The sequence below is a fragment of the Magallana gigas genome, chromosome 3, assembly GCF_963853765.1.
Source record: "Magallana gigas chromosome 3, xbMagGiga1.1, whole genome shotgun sequence".
Classification (NCBI taxonomy): domain Eukaryota; kingdom Metazoa; phylum Mollusca; class Bivalvia; order Ostreida; family Ostreidae; genus Magallana; species Magallana gigas.
In genome coordinates this window covers 39,506,464-39,523,652 of record NC_088855.1, presented here as the reverse complement: position 1 = coordinate 39,523,652, position 17,189 = coordinate 39,506,464, and the positions used below count along the sequence as shown (strand labels likewise).

Sequence of the window (17,189 nt, the reverse complement as noted above, 5' to 3'; positions counted from 1 at the left end):
CATATAAAAATGATAATTAAGTGTCTATAGTACACTTACTTACATGTCATACACAAATTTAATAAGAAATTGTTTATACAGGGTCAAGATGGGGTCAACTCAATAGTGCAAGTCTGACAAATGAAAAAAATAACTTTTGCAACTAAAATGACAGAAACTTTACAAATGCGATAGGATATGTAACGATGATAAGCTTATTTAAATATTAAAAGATGATGATACAGTATGCTGTCAAAGGGAGATCACATTTAGAAAGTGAAAGTAGAATTTATGTATGCTGGCATCTCATTATATTGTGCTACTGCTACTACATGTATTATGCTTACCTATATTGGTCAGCATCATAATAATAATCCAATTAAAACACAATAATGAATTCCTTTAGCTGATCTTAACTAATCCTTTTCTGCATATGGAAAACACAGACATGTATGTATACACGCGAACCCATCTAATCGAAGAGCTGGGTAAAACTAGTACCCGCTAATGATACCTGCAGATCTGTGTTGTGTACGTAACTTCAGACAAAGATCAGTTATTTGTAACATGCATGTATTTTTATGACCTATTCTTCAAATCCACTTGCACCATTTTATTAGGTAAAAAACAGCTTTAAGGTGGTGCAGGACACCTGCAGATTGTGATGTATACTTCCTATTGAGATAAACAATAAAGTATATTAAATATTAATTAAATATTTACCCCCTAAATAATGTTACCTAACATTGAAGCGCAGTGGGTTAGAGCCATTACATGTATGGAAGAGCATTGGGGTCCAAGGTGTATTTTTTGGTAATTTAACAATTGATATAAATGAATTTTCATTGGGGGGGGGGGGGGTCTGGACCCCTCACTCCCACCCTTTCTCTAAATCTGTGCACACGATGATGTGCATACAAAATGTATGTATGCACACAGAAGCAAATCTAAAACCGGCAACCGCCACGGGGAGGGGGCATTTTTAAATTTTGTTTGTAATAATTATATAGACCATTATACTTTTTATGACATGAAATGTTAAGATTATTGATTAACTGAAAATTCACTGCAAATAGTTCAACCCCAAATTGCACATAAAGTGCTGCTCATGTGTATTATCATATGGGAAGGGATCTCATCCTTCAGTTATGAAAATTATAATTTTTAAATGTATAACCGGAGTTTGCATGTGGTCTTCATTTTTAATTAAACTGGTACAAAACAGTGTTATTTAGGGGAAAACACTTGGTGCGGGTATTACTGTCTAATGACAGCATCTAGTTACATTTTTTATTCAGTTGTTCTAAATATATTAAATATATATTCATTTGAGGACAGTTTTTGAAAGAATTTTATAAATATGCTTTACATAAAGTAGCACACGCTGAAATTGACATATGACGTCGGGATATTTTTAGATATAGTAATCAGATGTAAGCTGAACATCACTGAGGTAAATAATAGAGGAAACTCACAATAACATTAGTTTCTGGAAATATTTCTGTATTCATAGATTTTTCAACAAAATGATTTAATTACTGCGATTCAGTTTTGAAATATTTTTTCAAAAATGTCAGATATCTTCAAGGCTATGTTCTGTTTTATTTAGGGACCAGGCAAAATTAACGCCTTCACGGTAACTGTGGTACTGCTCATTTGCAGGACAAAATTACATAGTTTGGTGAAATATGACATATAACGTCAATTGTTTTTTTACGTCATTTAATTTTCTATGTACTGAAATTTTGGCAAAGTACCGGTATATCAGTTTGCCCTGCAAGAGAGCATTACAACGGTTATCGTGAAGGGGTATATTTATCACTATTTCAAACTGATGCTTTTTATGAAAATCTAAAGATAGGGGGAGGGTAATACATGCAAGGGTATTTCTAAGTGATGTGAGGCTTTTATCATGATACTATCATGTAAATGTGTGTAGTACTGAATACGGTTTCTTATTAAAGGATGTTGAACAACAATTGATATCAAAAAGATTATAATAAATATGTTTAACTAAAGGAGAGCCCTATGACTCTATGTTAATAATAGAAAAGTGGAAATGGTGGGTTCACTTAAATGGCCATATTTTTCTTAAACCTCAATGGAATTGGCAATGCGAGGCATACTTTTTCTCAGAATTGCATAAGCTTTCTAATTTTAAGACAAGATATTTCAGAGGATGTTAGTGTGATTTAAAGGTAAGTTATAGGTGACAAGTGACAGTTTTGGATAACAAGGGGAGTAACTCCCTCTTGAATAAGTTTTTTTTAAAGATTTTTTGTCTCTAAAATATAGAATATGTTTAAAATAAAAAAACATTCTTTAGTTGAGAACTGCAACTCATTTTTAAAAAATGTTTGTCCCATGGGTGTTATCAAATGCTAAAAAAAGTTTTGTTCCATACTTTTCTTTTATGAAAAAAGTCATTGTCCCATGCCTGTGTGTACCTGTCCCATCATAGTGATAAATTTTGCCTGGTCCTTAATAATAAATCTTTAACAATGTTAAAAAAAACTCTCTCATTTATCAGTAATATATATCATACAGAAACAGTGCAGTAGCTTAATTGTAAGATTTTTTTTCTGTCATGTGAATGTTAAATATAATGATATATCTTTCATATATACGGATGTATATAATAAACAATATCTCTCATATATATATTATACATATTGGCCCCATAAATTGACTGAGTTACTCAATCAGCTGTTGTGGGTTGGGTCAATATTACTGCCTTACTGGCAATGTAACTTTTTAAGATGGTTTCAGGATTTTTAAATATTAAAAAAAATGAGTTGAAACTTTTTAGATACATTTTGTCATTTTTTTTCACAAATTCATTATCTATAAGGCTATAAGCACAAAAAATGTGCAAATACATGTATATGTGTGTACACAGATACACTCTAAGACTGCACAAATTTGATATAATTTAAAAACATATATTTAAGTACTTAAGGCAAATATTTATATTCTAATAGAGTCAATGCTGTTTCAATGAAGAAAAAATTGGCAGACATGCAAAGTCTGACAAGAAAAAGGAAGCAGAGAGGAGGAGATCAATGAAACAGACAGGAGGAGGACCAGCCCTAAATTTCATGTTCAAAAATTGGGAAAATTTGGTAAATACTTACAAAAAATTCTTATGAATATAAGTAGTAAAATATTTGTCTGTCTGTCATGAACAAATCATTTCTTCCTTTATTAAAGGTATGCTAATTTTTAAAGGTTCTACAGTCTTTATCAGATGTTGCAATTGAAGGCATCAATGGTGGAGTTGATACCGCAGAATGTGGTAAATTGGCTTTTTATATATATTTATGAATTTTCACATTGATATTAACCTAGGGTAAATCACAACACCCAGACTGTAATCACATGTAATACAAACTTTTTATGTTGATGCACTTTTTCATAGAATGAAATAATATAGTTCTTGATGTTGAATATTTTAAACAAGTATTTTTTATTCAAACCATCCACCATTATGTTTATCATAAGAAGTGTCTCAGTTTCTAATACCAAAAAGTAACCTTATTAATCATTTTGTAGAAAGTAGACCATCCCCAGTGGTACCTGCAGGGATTATTATCCATGAAGTTCCGGCATCAGAAAATTCAGAACTGAGCGAGTCTGCTTCAACCCCATGTGCAAGTATGTACATGAACTAGATCTGATGATCCCTTCACACAAGATAACTGATATATACTTATTGAATTGAATATTTATTTTCATGAAATGCATATTATTAACTATATAACAATTTCTTTTGAACATAATTTTTTCGATTGCTAATTTTGTTTCATTTATCATATTCTTTCTATCAAAGGAATGACAAGTATCAACAGCAGCACATACAAAGACATGAATTTTGAGAGTAAGTTTAAAACAACACAATTAATGTAATGAATAACAATTTAACAATATTGTTTCAAAAGTTTGATAGCATGAGACAAAAAATATCAACATATAACTTTATACAAATTAATTGATAGGTTTTTAAGCACTAATGATTGTGAAGGCATAAAAAAGTTTATACAAGTTTATACAAGTGTAATAGTGCATTACAAATGAATATTGAATTATTACAAATTTAATTTCAGGCGAGTCTAGTCAAAGTCAAGAAAGGCCAAGAAAACAGACAAAGGTGCAAAGGAAAGGTAACAATGAAATCGAGCCTTGTAAAGTGAATTTTAATTCTTTAAGGAGGCATATGGTCAGTGATATTGTTAAAGAGAACTAAAAAGTTGTCCATCACACTACTTTGTCATAATGATATCTTATTAAGTTTGATTTCAACAAATAATATACAGCCATTTTTTCTCATGCAAGTCTTACACTAGGAGGTTAGTTAAAAAAATGTTTGTTAAATGTCAGCAGTCTATTTAGTGTAGATAAAACCTTTAGAGAAAAAACCCTTATTGACTTTGTTAGAATGAATTGATATTTTAAAAAAAAAAGAAAATCTATTCTCATGCTTTCTAAAACTTTTCTTTAAAAGAAAATGAAGTTCCGGTACACATATCACAGCTGTTATCTATGGAAGAGGAGAAGATTTCTAAACTGGAGACATACAGATCGAGAAAAATCAAGATTCTTGAAGAAATGCTTGAACTACAACGCAGAAGCATCATTGCAGTTGAATCCATAAGCAACTCCATGCACCAGTCTGGAAATTCTCAACCATTGTCATTGTCGTTATCTCCTGTAATTAAATTCTCTTAATATATGCACTAAAAAACTTAAGATAGGTTAATATCTTCTTCAAAAGAATATTTATATCAAAGCTTCTATATTTAGTAAAGATTTTAAATTGTTAAGACAATGACCCTCAAAATAGTTCTACATAAAAATCATTGGGTAAAATCTTTATAAAAATCTTCTTCTCAAGAACTACTAAGCTACATTCTAATGTATGGTAATTTAAAATCATTACAATATTCAAAAAATGTTTCATTTTACTACTGTATGTGAACTATGGACCTCTTGTTGAAATGTTCATGATATTATTTATAGGGAAAACTGTAGTTACATATCTTAATGCTAATAAAAAAAGAATTGCTGGTACATTTATTAATTTGTAAGACTTTGTATTTTTGTGGAGTCCTGATGAAAGTCTCTGATGATAAATTGTTAAAAATGGAGAGAAAATTGTTGATTGCAGGATCCAGTATAATGGTTTTTTCAGATTAGAAACTGCTTGTTATCTGTTGATTGTTTTGTGAACTGGTTAATATTATATCAAAATGCTAGTACATGTAGTATTTTTTTTTATATTGATATATATTGTCCATGTACAATTATTTAACTTCTGTCATCATAATAAAGTAACATTTAAAGCAATGTGAACTGTGTTTCTGAGAAATTTATTTTGCTACCTAAAGATGCTAATATAATAATTCTGTGTGTACTTAAACCTGTGTGATATAATGAGTGAAAACAAATCTTTAATTTTATCATAATAAAGATTCCTGTACAATGCAATACATAACAAATCGATTTGTGTACAGGGCGACAATAATGTAGTTTTGCTTCAATCAGAACCTCAAACAAGAGGCCCATGGGCCACATCGCTCACATGAGGAACAATAGGTATGATAAAATCAACTTAATGGAGTCATAATACAAACAATCTGGACAATGTACAATAATACATGTAGATCCTGTATAAATAAAATCCATTTTTCCCCCTGGATATTCTTATGTTTATAATCATTAGTTCCTTTTCTAACAGAATGATTTTATAGTCATATCACATGATGAGTATTGCAGTTCTCAAAAAGATCCTTAACAATTGTTTATATATGGGATATAAAGCTACATCAAACTCTGAACCTTCTTGTGAGGCCAAAGAATTGTCCTGGACACAAAGTCTTAACAATTATAAAATTATAAAGAATCCTCTGGCTGATTAGTTTTTGAGAAGAAGATTTTTAAAGATTTACTCTATATATTCCTATTTCCTATGTTAAACTTTAACACACCCCCCCCCCTCCAAATGTGGCCCACCCTACCCCCAGGGATCATGATTTTCTGAGGAGAAGATTTTTAACGATTTACTCTATATATTCCTATGTAAAACTTCGACCCCCATTGTGGCCCCGCACTATCCCCGGGGGTCATGAATTTCACAACTTTGAATCTACACTACCCGAGGATGCTTCCACACAAGTTTCAGCTTTCCTGGCTTTACGGACGACAGACAAAATGTGATCAGAATAGCTCACTTGAGCTTTCAGCTCAGGTGAGCTAAAAAGGGTCTCAACAAAAATATGACTAATCAAAGTCTGGAAATCATTTTATTGTTGGTCAATAGAATAGCAAGACTTCCAATTTACCCAAAAAAATTTAACATGAAAATTGAAGCAACTTAAAACCTAAATACCTCTTCAAACTCTTTGTACAAGTCTATCTCTCAGCATTGCTGCAGTACAATTGTTGGGGATAACTGGAGCAAATGGTTGCTGGACATCATCTTCTTCCTCAGTTTCTACCATGAGAGGCACCCTCTCATTTATGGCCAAGTTGTGTAGCCTCATAGCACATTCAATTATTTTCGTGCATTTGTCTGGTCTATAAGGCAAGCATCCTCCAGTTTCGTGTAAGCACCTGTTGATTTATAAGTTTGAAATGTTTTAGGTTTTCACTCTTTTAGAAGAAAATTCTTTTTTTCAATACACCATTTCCTGATCTGAATTAAATTTGATATTTTGATTAAAAGGTGACGTACCTGAAACGTGCTTTAAGCACACCAAATGCCCTTTCAATAGCATTTCTAGTACGACAGTGAGCCGAATTGTATCGCTCTTCTTGTCCACTCCTCGGGTTGCTGATAGGAGTCATCAGCCACTCTTTAAGGGGATAACCCGAATCACCTATCAGCCAACCTCCATCCTGAAGGCTTTCAATCAAATTTGGCAAGGAGCTGTTTTGCAAAATGAACGCATCATGGGTTGCTCCTGGGAATTTGCAGACGGCATTTGTGAACCTGGAAATCAATTAATATTTGAAAAATAAAAACATAAGTATTACTTTGGTGTATATATAAGCGTTTAAACTTTTAATTAGCAATTCAACTTTATCTAACTTGAGAGTTTTAATATCCAAACCTTAAATCTGCGTCAACAACCCCTCGCACGTTTATGGAATGAAAACCCTTTCTGCAGACATACAGATGTTCATCATCTGTTCCCATGCCTTGTATGGGTATCTGAGTCCCGTCGATGGCACCAATCACATTTGGGAACCCAGCAATCTTGTAGAACGACGCTTTGGTACGGGAAATGTGTTCCCTCCTTGTAGGGAACTCTATGTTCTGCAAAGCTTTGCAGACAGCATCGACCACTCGATGAACAGCCAGACAACCAGATGATTTGGAGATCCCATGAATGTCTGTTGTTTCTGAGAGGTAGTCTCCTTTAGCTAGGAAACGCAAGCATGTTAGAACCTGGAATGATTTAAAGGTACTGTTGACATAACACACCTGTAGTATGTTTATAAAAGAGGGTGAGGGCAGCCTGGAAATTAGTTCAAAATCTTCGACAAGCTAAAAAAAGTAAATAAAATAAAATAAACAAAAGATAATGATAAAATGTAGTAGTGTTACCTAGTTTTAATTTTAGTTTTGTATAGTATTAAGGTATTTTGATTCACATATCATTCATTCACTCATTCATTCAATCTCTCACTCTTTGCGCTGCACTGCAATACTGTGTTGTGTGTGATTAAACCTAAACACTCCTATTTAGAATAATGGTTAAGTCAAAATATATAGAGTAAAGAAATGATTTTGGAATATTCCATTTGTATAAAGGTGTTTTTATTCTACGCTTTGATTAATCAGTATTGGTCACTGCTGACAGTGTGTACAATTGATATCGTGAATATGGTGATCGATTCGTGATATGAAATCCAGTAAATAGGACCTGCACTCAGTTCCATAAATTGGTTACTATATGTTTCTGTCATTGCTGTAAATAGTTTTATTGATATTTATTACCGTAAATATTTCTGATCATTTGGAATTATTGTTTAAATATAAATTATCAAATTATCGCTCCTTGCTGATAATATTAATAGGTGACCTACATGTAAGTAAATATATGTTTTATGTCAATGTCTGTGCGATGTTTGTGTTTGTATTGTCTTTGTTGTGTGCTTATATGTTTTATGTATGTGTTGTTCTAGTGTGATATCCTGCAATTGCCATATTCCTACAATTTATTGAAAAAGGAATCGAAACCTATAAAATCAACTTGGTGTTATTATGTCATCTGCATCAAGACCCGGTTACAATGCATGTACTAATAATTAAATGAAATAAAGACTTTTTAAAGATAAAAACATTATTTGATGCTTGGGGTGGGGGGGGGGGGGAGAGAACAGGTTCAGAATTTTTTAACCAGACATTAACACAAGTAGCGGATAAAAATGTCATATACATTTATATCCGCGGCTACCCCATTAGGCTTAACACATTTTTATAGGTCTATTCATTTAAAAAAAGTCCATGACAAAAAAGCCTCTCTCCTTTGATTTCTTTAATTCTTAAACTATGTATTAATATATTTCCTTGATCACTATTTTACTATATTATGATTAATACTTGAACTATAATATTGCTTAGTATATGTATGGAAATAATACAAACCAGAAGTGCATGCTCGTTTATTTGTAAATGTTTCACCAAAGTTATCAGATCCAAGGTACAGATGTATGTGTCAGACGTATGGTGGACTCAAAATAAACTACCCAAGTACACTTACAAGTGTATTTAGTATATTGAACGAGGTTTCAGATAACTTTGAAGTTAATAGAGAAGAGGTGTATGTAATCTACGAAATAAAATCTATTTAATCTGGAGTCAGTGTTTGCATCAGTTGTATGATTAACACATTATCTAATATTTAAAAATAAAAAAGGGACTTTTGACGACTCTAAAACATAGTTACATAGTTGGAGCTTTTATCATATTTTGGTATTTACACTTTAACAATACTGAAAATACTTTTGTGATTTAACTACCTAATAAGCTAACACCCTTTACTCACCAAAATATAAATAAAAAAAAGAGAAAAATTAAAGTCAATAATTCACTTAGTGAGTTTTAAATTTCAAAATATCACGCTCAAACATATTTTGCGTGTAAGTTGGGGGGGGGGGGATGAAATGCTTGCAATGCTAGACATTTCTTATATAAATATACCTTTGTACTACATGTGTATCATGTATGTATATTTTCTGCACTATTCATTGCCGAATTTACTAAAAAATATGAAACGTAAATCAAATTATTGAATAACAGTAATCAAATGAAAACTATATATCGATTGTCTAAATATGTTATTTTAAAATGTAAACGGCAAGTGCAAAAATAAAGAAAGTGCATAAAACATGGTAAGAAAGTTTCTATTCGAGAAGTGGTACCACCTAACTCTTTATTTTCTTTATTATCTTAATTTTATATGAAGTTAATAAAATTTACATGACAAATTGTACAATTTAACATTACGGTCAGCACCGATATTCTCAGCAACATACTTAAATCCGGACTTACGACAGGCGTAAGGTTACGCCGGGCGTGCGCTTTTTAGTGAAACGGGCCCCTGGGCCCTATCTATCAGAATTTCATAATTTACATAATTACATACTTTAACATGTCGGGGCCTTTTGGTTGACCCAACTCCGCCATCAGCCCCCGAGCTGTAAAAATAAAGCAACAATATCACAATGTCACTGAAAATGATAAATGAATGATGACTTTTTTATGTGGATAATATGCCTAAAACCGACATTTGCATAGTGGTGTCTTTATATGAATGAAAAAAGTATTCTTAACTTGGAATGTTAGTATTCTTACATAATTTGTGGTGCTGAGTATCAAATGCATCAAACTTCATACGTAATATTTGTGATCTATCCAACAATAGCCTAGTCGTCAACAAAGAAAAGCTTTCAAAAATTACAACGCAAACTAAATTAGTCGTCAAAAACGAGTTAGGTATATATCTGGTGTAGTTCTCAAAGTATGCAGAATAACTTGACGTTTCATCGAATTTAATTGTAAATGCTTGGTAAATATTCTTTGAACATATGTCCTTGACAATTTCAAAAGTTCACTTAAATGGATAAACGTCTATAATTAACAGTCAGACCAATTATTAAAGCCCGCTATAAGTGTTTGAATTTTAAGAGGGACATCCCCTCGTGACTTGAAATATAGGAATATACATGAAATCGAGGAGACCAAAAATCAGTTCATAGATTATGCATAGATATCTATAAATTTGATCAGCGTAAATATGACACAAAGTTTTTATCTTCTTTATCTATCTTTTTATCCTTATTTCCAAGCTCTTATAGTAGGAAGTTTTACGTGGTTGTACAGTTTCCCTTATTTCTAGCAGAAACACAACACAAAAATTATGCTTTAACGTTTAGTAATGTAACTTCCAGCTTCATTTAGTTAACCCAAAGTTACAAACCTGCAGTTATTAATAAGAAACGAATTTTCCGGTGATAAATATGGGCAATGTTTAAGAAAAAAAGAAGAACAATGCAATCGTGAATGAACAAATTTAGGTATGTATACACGATAAAATCATGCGTTTAAATAAAGAGATTAAGTCCCCTATCGATGAAACCACAGGGACTATTAATATTCTTCAATTTTTGCTTTTGGTCATTCTCTCTCAATTTCTTTTCAAGACTTTTTTTCGTTATGGTTCGGTGTGTTGATTTGAAACTTCCTGTGTCGCTTTATCATTAGAAACTTAAGACCATTTTGAGTTCGATAAAGATTGATCAACAGATGATGAAGAAAATTTTAAATGACTTGTTTTTACCGTTCAAAAATAAACTTCACCAAATTTTTTCGTAACCTATTTAGCACAATTGGGGATGCTGACAGTGGACATGTACTGCTTATGCATAACTCTTGGTATGTTTTGGTAGTTTAAAATTCTGTTTCTTTTTCACGTCATGGGAGAACTTTGAACTCAAATTAAGGCCAATGTTTACTTTTTTGGGGATATACTTGTAAAAATGACGTTTTAAACATTTTTCATACAGCTCTGCAAATAATTTGAGTTGAAATAAACTATCTCTATTCTGGGAGGAATTGAAAAATGTTAACAAAAATTAACTGACAATTGACAGAGAGATAAACGGACGACAGGTGATGAGCCAGATTTGTGCTGAAAATAGTTTTTAACGAATAATTATTTGAACAGCACTATTAAACAGTTAAAACATAAGATGTTATTACAAAACTGCAATAACACAACAAAACCTTAATAAGAAATGGTGATAAATTCAAACTTTTAAAGTCTACTTACAATGTGGTCTATAGCATAATATATTAACATTCAATTTGTTCATACATCGGTGCTATATTATCTAAAAGTTAACTTTTTACAAAAAATGTTTGAATATCACCTCAAAGTACATTCAGCTGACTTAATGTAATTGTTTCATCCTGTGTCTACCGCAAGCAGATGATGTATACTTCAACCCTGTTGAAGTGCATGAGGGACAGGATTGCACGCAGAAATTTTATTTCCTTGTTTCATGCTTTGCTTATCATGAAAAGTCCATTGGAATATCTTGAGAAATGTGCTTGTATATTTTATTTTGTCTTGCATGTTGGGATACAGTGGTTGGAGAGAATATTAGAGATTTGGGAACATGTATAAATTCTGCAGGAAAACTAGTGTAAGTTATTTTGTCAGCACAATATATAATAATACCTTTTAACATTTTAAATGCCTTCTAGTCTGCTTACTTTTAACTTTTCTTGCATGTGTTTAAATGGCTTTTACGTGATATATTCTCTGTACATTTTTTTAACTAAACAACCACAGTATTGTTATATATGTGCATATTATCTGATCGGGTTCGGGATCCGAACACGTGTTCAGAATAAAGTTGCCATCTTACCGCCTTGTTGTCAAGTACATAATATGGTGTCAGAAAGAGGACTAAGCCGGTCCGTCTGTAAGAAACCTCTAAAAGAGCCAGGAAACATCGATCAGTTAAGTCATCATGTCCTTTTCGTTCGATCAACCCTCCATGGACTGGTCCCACCCTGAAACCTACAGCGAATTTCTGCGGTTCAGACAACACGTGGACTTCATTTTCAAGGGACCTTTGTGTAAAGCAGACAAAAAGGACAAGACCGGATGGCTAGGTATTTGGATAGGAAAGCAAGGTCGTGAGATATATATTCGATTGGGATGACGGTGAGGAAGATGATCCCAAGAAAATATTGGACAAGTTCGATGTGTATGTCAGACCTAGAAAAAACAAGAGGGCCGCGCAATTCAAAGTCATGCAGCCTAAACAGAAAGAAGGCGAATCTTTTGATAAATTTGTCAAAGACTTACGTTTAATCCTTATGGACTGTGAGTATGCAGACACCGATGACATCTTAATTGATGCAATTATCGCAGGAGTAGCGCATAAAAAAGTATAAGAACGACTACTTGATCAAGGACAGGGCTTAAATCTTGCCAAAACTCTAGATATAGGGCGCCATTATGAAATGTCCCAATCACAACTAAAACTAATCCGAGGATCTGACGAAATACCAATTTCTAAACTTGGAGCAAAACAGACGAAGTCTGAAACAAGGAAACATGACAGTAAAATGAAGCAGAAGACTGAACAAGTAAGAAATACTTGCACACGTTGTGGATTTGATGCCAACCACAGCAAATGTTCAGCAGTCGGTACCACTTGTAACTACTGTAAGAAACCAGACCATTGGAGATCAGTCTGTGTGAAGCGTAATCGGGCTAAGATGTACTCATTGGAACCAGAAGACTTATTCAATTCGGATGACTGTGATGACGATGCCATGATAGATATTCTTTCTACCAGTGATGACAGATCAGACACTCGTAAGTCAGATAAATGGCTCGTTACACTGTATGTTCATGACAGAGCTCTAGAACTCCGCTTAGACACGGGAGCTAAATGTAACGTAATCGTCAAGTCAAAGTACATAAGAGCAGACTTGCACGGCAATGAGCAGAAGTCACAGAAAATACAGTACTGCGTTCATTCACAAACCACAAAATTTGTCCTGAATTCTGCGTTGACTTACCACTCACTAGTCATATTGGTGATACACCTATTACAACTAAGTTTGAGGTAGTAAACGTTTCGCAGGAAAACATCATAACCGAAAAGCTAAACCTCATTATGCTTGTGGATACTGTTGAATGTGATTCGGTGCAGCTAGGACAGTGTAGTGACTTCCCAGATCTAATCCGTACCACTGGAACTCTTCCAGGAGAACACAGAATTAAAATTGATGAACATGCAAAAGGTGTGATTCACCCAGTGCGCCGTCAGCCAGCATCGTTAAAGCCAAGAATTATCGAAAAGCTGAGAGAAATGGAATCAGATGGATACATTGTACCTGTTGAAGAACCTACCGAATGGGTAAGCTCGATGGTTGTGAGCATTAGGAACAACAAAGTGAGAATTTGTATTGACCCTAAAGATCTTAACGAGGTCATTAAGAGAGAACACCACCCCATGAAGACAGTAGAGGAAGTACCATTCTCTATTCCTGGTGCAGAAGTATTTTCAGTTCTTGACGCCAAATCTGGTTAAATGCAAATTAAACTTGAAAATGAATCTTCATACCATACGACTTTCAATACCCCAATTGGTCGTTTCCGTTGGCTTAGACTCCCATTTGGCATAAAGTCAGCCCCAGAAATTTACCAACGCATTATGGATCAAATGCTAGAAGAAATTGAAGGAACTTTCGCAATCATGGATGATATTCTAATTGCAGGCCGGGATCGGGAACACCATGATCACATCCTTGATGCAGTAACCAAGAGAGCGACGGAATTCAATCTGCGCCTCAACTTTGAAAAATGCAGAGTTCGCAAGACATCGATACCTTACATAGGACATATCATCAGTTCCAAAGGCATCAGTCCAGATCCTGAGAAAATTAAAGCAGTGTGCAATATGTCAGCACCCACAAACAAGGATGCTGTGCGGAGATTCTTAGGACTGGTGCAATACTTTTGCAAATTTATTCCAAATATGAGTGAAATAGACGCGCCTCTTAGACAACTTCTCAAAGCCGACATTCCATTCCAAGGGGATAAAACATACAAAAAGAGTTTCGACATACTCAAAACCGCTTGTGCGACCGCTCCAGTCCTTGGACTCTTTGATGTAAGCAAGCCAACAGAAATACAATGTGATGCCTCTAAAGATGGACTAGGAGCAATCCTCATGCAGGAAGGCCGTGTCATTGCGTACTCCTCTCGGGCGCTCACAGAAACAGAAAAACGATACGCTTGAAAAGGAAATGCTCTCAGTTGTACATGGTGCATCTAAGTTTCATTGCTACATACATGTATTTGGCAAGCCAGTCACTGTCTACAATGACAACAAACCACAAGAGCAGATTTTTAAAAAGCCAATTTTGTCCGTGCCTATGAGACTTCAGAAAATGTTATATACCTATCCCAAGTGTATACGTTCCTGCTCTAGTTCTTCTCAAGTATTGGGAAATGTAGTCATTTATCATGAACCGATAACAAGAACATATACAAGGGTGGGGTGGGTGGGGTAAAATCATGGATAAGCTGAGCCACCAATGCCATCTACCGTGCTCATCCTCAATATTCAGTATCATTGGTACAGCTCTGAGAAAGATGACGTCATCACTTTCGCGGTGACGTATTACACTTGGGATATATACCTATCCCAAGTGTATACGTTCCTGCTCTAGTTCTTCTCAAGTATTGGGAAATGTAGTCATTATCATTCCCTAGACCATCACCATTGTAACATAAGTGCCTTCACTCATCCCAATGCTCATCATCATAAAATTAATCTAAATAAAATATGTTGAGTTACAAACAGTCTGTTCTAACATACTCCTGAACTTAAAGATAAAAAACACAAGTTATTCAAATGGGATAAATTTATTGTTTAAAAAACATTATATCTATAATTTTTTTAATTTTAGATTTGACATTCTTTCAACTTATCACTGTTATAAGTTATACAGTTGTTACATATCTACAAAATGTTAGTTAACAACAAATTAACCGTCACTGCTATTTACAAAACAAACAGTCCTACAAAATCCTAATATGATGTAGATGATAATTAAAGGATCTTTCTTATTCCCTAATGTGTATTGACATTCTAAAGTCCTTATCGTTAATGAAAAGCTTTCTGTAAAATATTAAAATCCCCATATTGTTGGAACTGATCTTCCACAAAATCACATTGACCTGCACTGTCTGTTAATCTACCTGCGATATAATCAGATTCCACTAAAGCTGGCAATCTACTATAATATTCTGCTGTTCCCTCTCCATACCATCCCACATGGTTCATCATTTGTCCTACATTGGTAACCGAACCAGATAAAGCCTGAGTCACAGCACACCTGGCTCGAAAACTATGAGGAGTCTCACCCTCATATATTCCTACCAAAGTAAGATACCGAATTAGTCTTTCATACATTACTGAATATGTCACTCTATCACCTATGACTCTACCATTCTTTAAAACAACTCGAAAAAGAAAACCATTTGCAAGATCCACACCCATTCTTTTACAACCTTGAACATATGTGTGCAAACCAATTACTGGACAAACAGTCTTGTCTCTGCATTTCTTAATAACAAAAACATGACATTTATGTTTATTTCCTCTTAAAGTTTTCCCAAATGTCTGTTTTATTACTAAACCAGAATTGTCATCCAATCTCTTTACCTCCTGTCCTACAAGCATTGCCAAGTCATCATTTGCCCTATTTCCCCCAAAGAACTGTAATTTCATCCAAGCCTGATCTCTAAGGAGCACATATCTTTTCTTCAATGAAATATCAACCCTACCCAATTCATTATCTATATACGAGGCAATTCTTTTTTATTTTACCCAGAAAAATTGGCTTTGCCTGCTTAGGAACTACATGTGCTGCCGCTTGTTCCTCTTGAATGAGTTTCACATACTGTTTGATGCAATGTGCCGCTGCAGGGTTACCTGTATCACTTCTCTCATCCCAGAATTTACCACCACCACTTTCGTAAAAGATCTCCGACAAATTTTGTACCATGACCGATACTGTCCGAGCTGCTAATCGTCTTGGGCATTCACAACTTCCTAATTCTTTAGTACCCAAAAATGTACAATTTATTTTATGAACTGGTGTTTTACCAAAATCATCCTTCTATACCAGAAAATGCTTTAGATCATTAGGGGTACAATTAGATATTGTGCAATCTTTCCTCAATAGTGGAAGAAAGAAAATCAGAGAATTTTTCATAGTATCTTTTCTCTTGGATAAAGATGATGAAGATTTGTCATTCAATTCCTTAATCCTCTTGTCAATCTTAACCAGATCCAAGCTTTCTCCCTACAAAAATGAAAAACAAACAGCTTAGGTAAACAATAGCCTGAATGCAACTAGTGGCCATTTCAGACCCTTCTTATCAGTAATGAAACCTTTTCTAGAAGGAACCCTTATTACTGACTTATATCCCCGGGCCCCTAACTCTAAACTCTGGATTACATGCTTTTGAACAAGAGGCCACCGAACAGGTACAGGCTTGATCAATGGCAGGACACGGGTGCACAGACCAACTTTCTGTTCCTTTAAAAATAAGAGTACCGGATGTATAAGGGCAAAAGGGGGATAAACATATGCATTAACCACCACTGACAAATCCTGAGCAAACAAATTTACACCAGATGAATATGAGGTAGGATATAGGGTAAAATGTGGTAGTGCTGTACCTCCTGAAGATTTCATCACATTAGAATCAATGGCCATTGAATGAGGTCCAAATTGCCTTTCAACACACTGCCATGAACCAATATTCAAACATGCATCACTGTAACTAAGACTACGTGAAGGTGAATCTGCCTCATTCAAATCTGAGGATACATATTGCATGTGCAGATCACAACTACAAGAAGTCACCAACTGAAATATCTGTTTTGTTATGTTGTTCAAAGTTCTATCCCGTCCTCCTTGATTGTTCCAAACACTCAGAACAGCAACATTATCTACCAGTAAGTCAACCCTTGAATCTCTTCCTCTATTGACTTCAAGACCTGAAGGACTGCCTCAGCTTCCTTCAAATGAATAGGTCTACTGTCGTTTGTCTCCCAAAAATCTCTAAGTTTAACCTTTTCCCCTTGAAAACAAACTACTGCCC

At 34.2% G+C, this 17,189-nt stretch overlaps 4 protein-coding genes across 4 annotated transcripts; 2 read left to right on the top strand and 2 right to left on the bottom strand.

Moving 5' to 3' along the window:
- The first annotated feature begins 3,212 nt into the window (after positions 1-3,212).
- LOC117692768 (uncharacterized) lies at positions 3,213-4,725 on the top strand. Its single transcript, XM_066077796.1, has 5 exons — positions 3,213-3,274; positions 3,532-3,633; positions 3,809-3,856; positions 4,083-4,139; positions 4,481-4,725. The coding sequence occupies exons 3-5, from the start codon at positions 3,811-3,813 to the stop codon at positions 4,702-4,704; spliced, it is 327 nt and encodes a 108-aa protein (XP_065933868.1). The 5' UTR covers positions 3,213-3,274; positions 3,532-3,633; positions 3,809-3,810; the 3' UTR covers positions 4,705-4,725.
- Positions 4,726-6,368: 1,643 nt separating this feature from the next.
- On the bottom strand, positions 6,369-13,098 carry LOC136273454 (putative nuclease HARBI1). Its single transcript, XM_066077877.1, has 5 exons — positions 13,085-13,098; positions 9,630-9,681; positions 7,152-7,426; positions 6,710-6,967; positions 6,369-6,588 (listed from the first exon to the last, which is right to left on the bottom strand). The coding sequence occupies exons 1-5, from the start codon at positions 13,096-13,098 to the stop codon at positions 6,369-6,371; spliced, it is 819 nt and encodes a 272-aa protein (XP_065933949.1).
- Positions 13,099-13,182: 84 nt separating this feature from the next.
- Positions 13,183-13,599, top strand: LOC136273452 (uncharacterized). The gene has a single exon (XM_066077876.1). It carries the CDS (start codon positions 13,183-13,185, stop codon positions 13,597-13,599), a length of 417 nt encoding a protein of 138 aa, XP_065933948.1.
- A 1,580-nt stretch (positions 13,600-15,179) lies between these two features.
- Positions 15,180-16,084, bottom strand: LOC136273451 (uncharacterized). Its single transcript, XM_066077875.1, has 2 exons — positions 15,981-16,084; positions 15,180-15,892 (listed from the first exon to the last, which is right to left on the bottom strand). The coding sequence occupies exons 1-2, from the start codon at positions 16,082-16,084 to the stop codon at positions 15,181-15,183; spliced, it is 816 nt and encodes a 271-aa protein (XP_065933947.1). The 3' UTR covers position 15,180.
- Between the last annotated feature and the right edge of the window lie 1,105 nt (positions 16,085-17,189).

Coding starts and splice junctions, on each gene's coding strand:
- LOC136273454 (XM_066077877.1), bottom strand. Junction 6,968..7,151: donor GGAACAGATGATGAACATCT/GTATGTCTGCAG, acceptor ATTGATTTCCAG/GTTCACAAATGCCGTCTGCA. Junction 6,589..6,709: donor GTGCTTAAAGCACGTTTCAG/GTACGTCACCTT, acceptor ATAAATCAACAG/GTGCTTACACGAAACTGGAG.
- LOC136273451 (XM_066077875.1), bottom strand. CDS start 16,084: ATGGTACAAAATTTGTCGGAGATCTTTTACGAAAGTGGTGGTGGTAAA. Junction 15,893..15,980: donor GCGGCACATTGCATCAAACA/GTATGTGAAACT, acceptor AAAATAAAAAAG/AATTGCCTCGTATATAGATA.
- LOC117692768 (XM_066077796.1), top strand. CDS start 3,811: ATGACAAGTATCAACAGCAGCACATACAAAGACATGAATTTTGAGA. Junction 3,857..4,082: donor CAAAGACATGAATTTTGAGA/GTAAGTTTAAAA, acceptor ATTTAATTTCAG/GCGAGTCTAGTCAAAGTCAA. Junction 4,140..4,480: donor GACAAAGGTGCAAAGGAAAG/GTAACAATGAAA, acceptor TTTCTTTAAAAG/AAAATGAAGTTCCGGTACAC.
- LOC136273452 (XM_066077876.1), top strand. CDS start 13,183: ATGCTTGTGGATACTGTTGAATGTGATTCGGTGCAGCTAGGACAGTGT.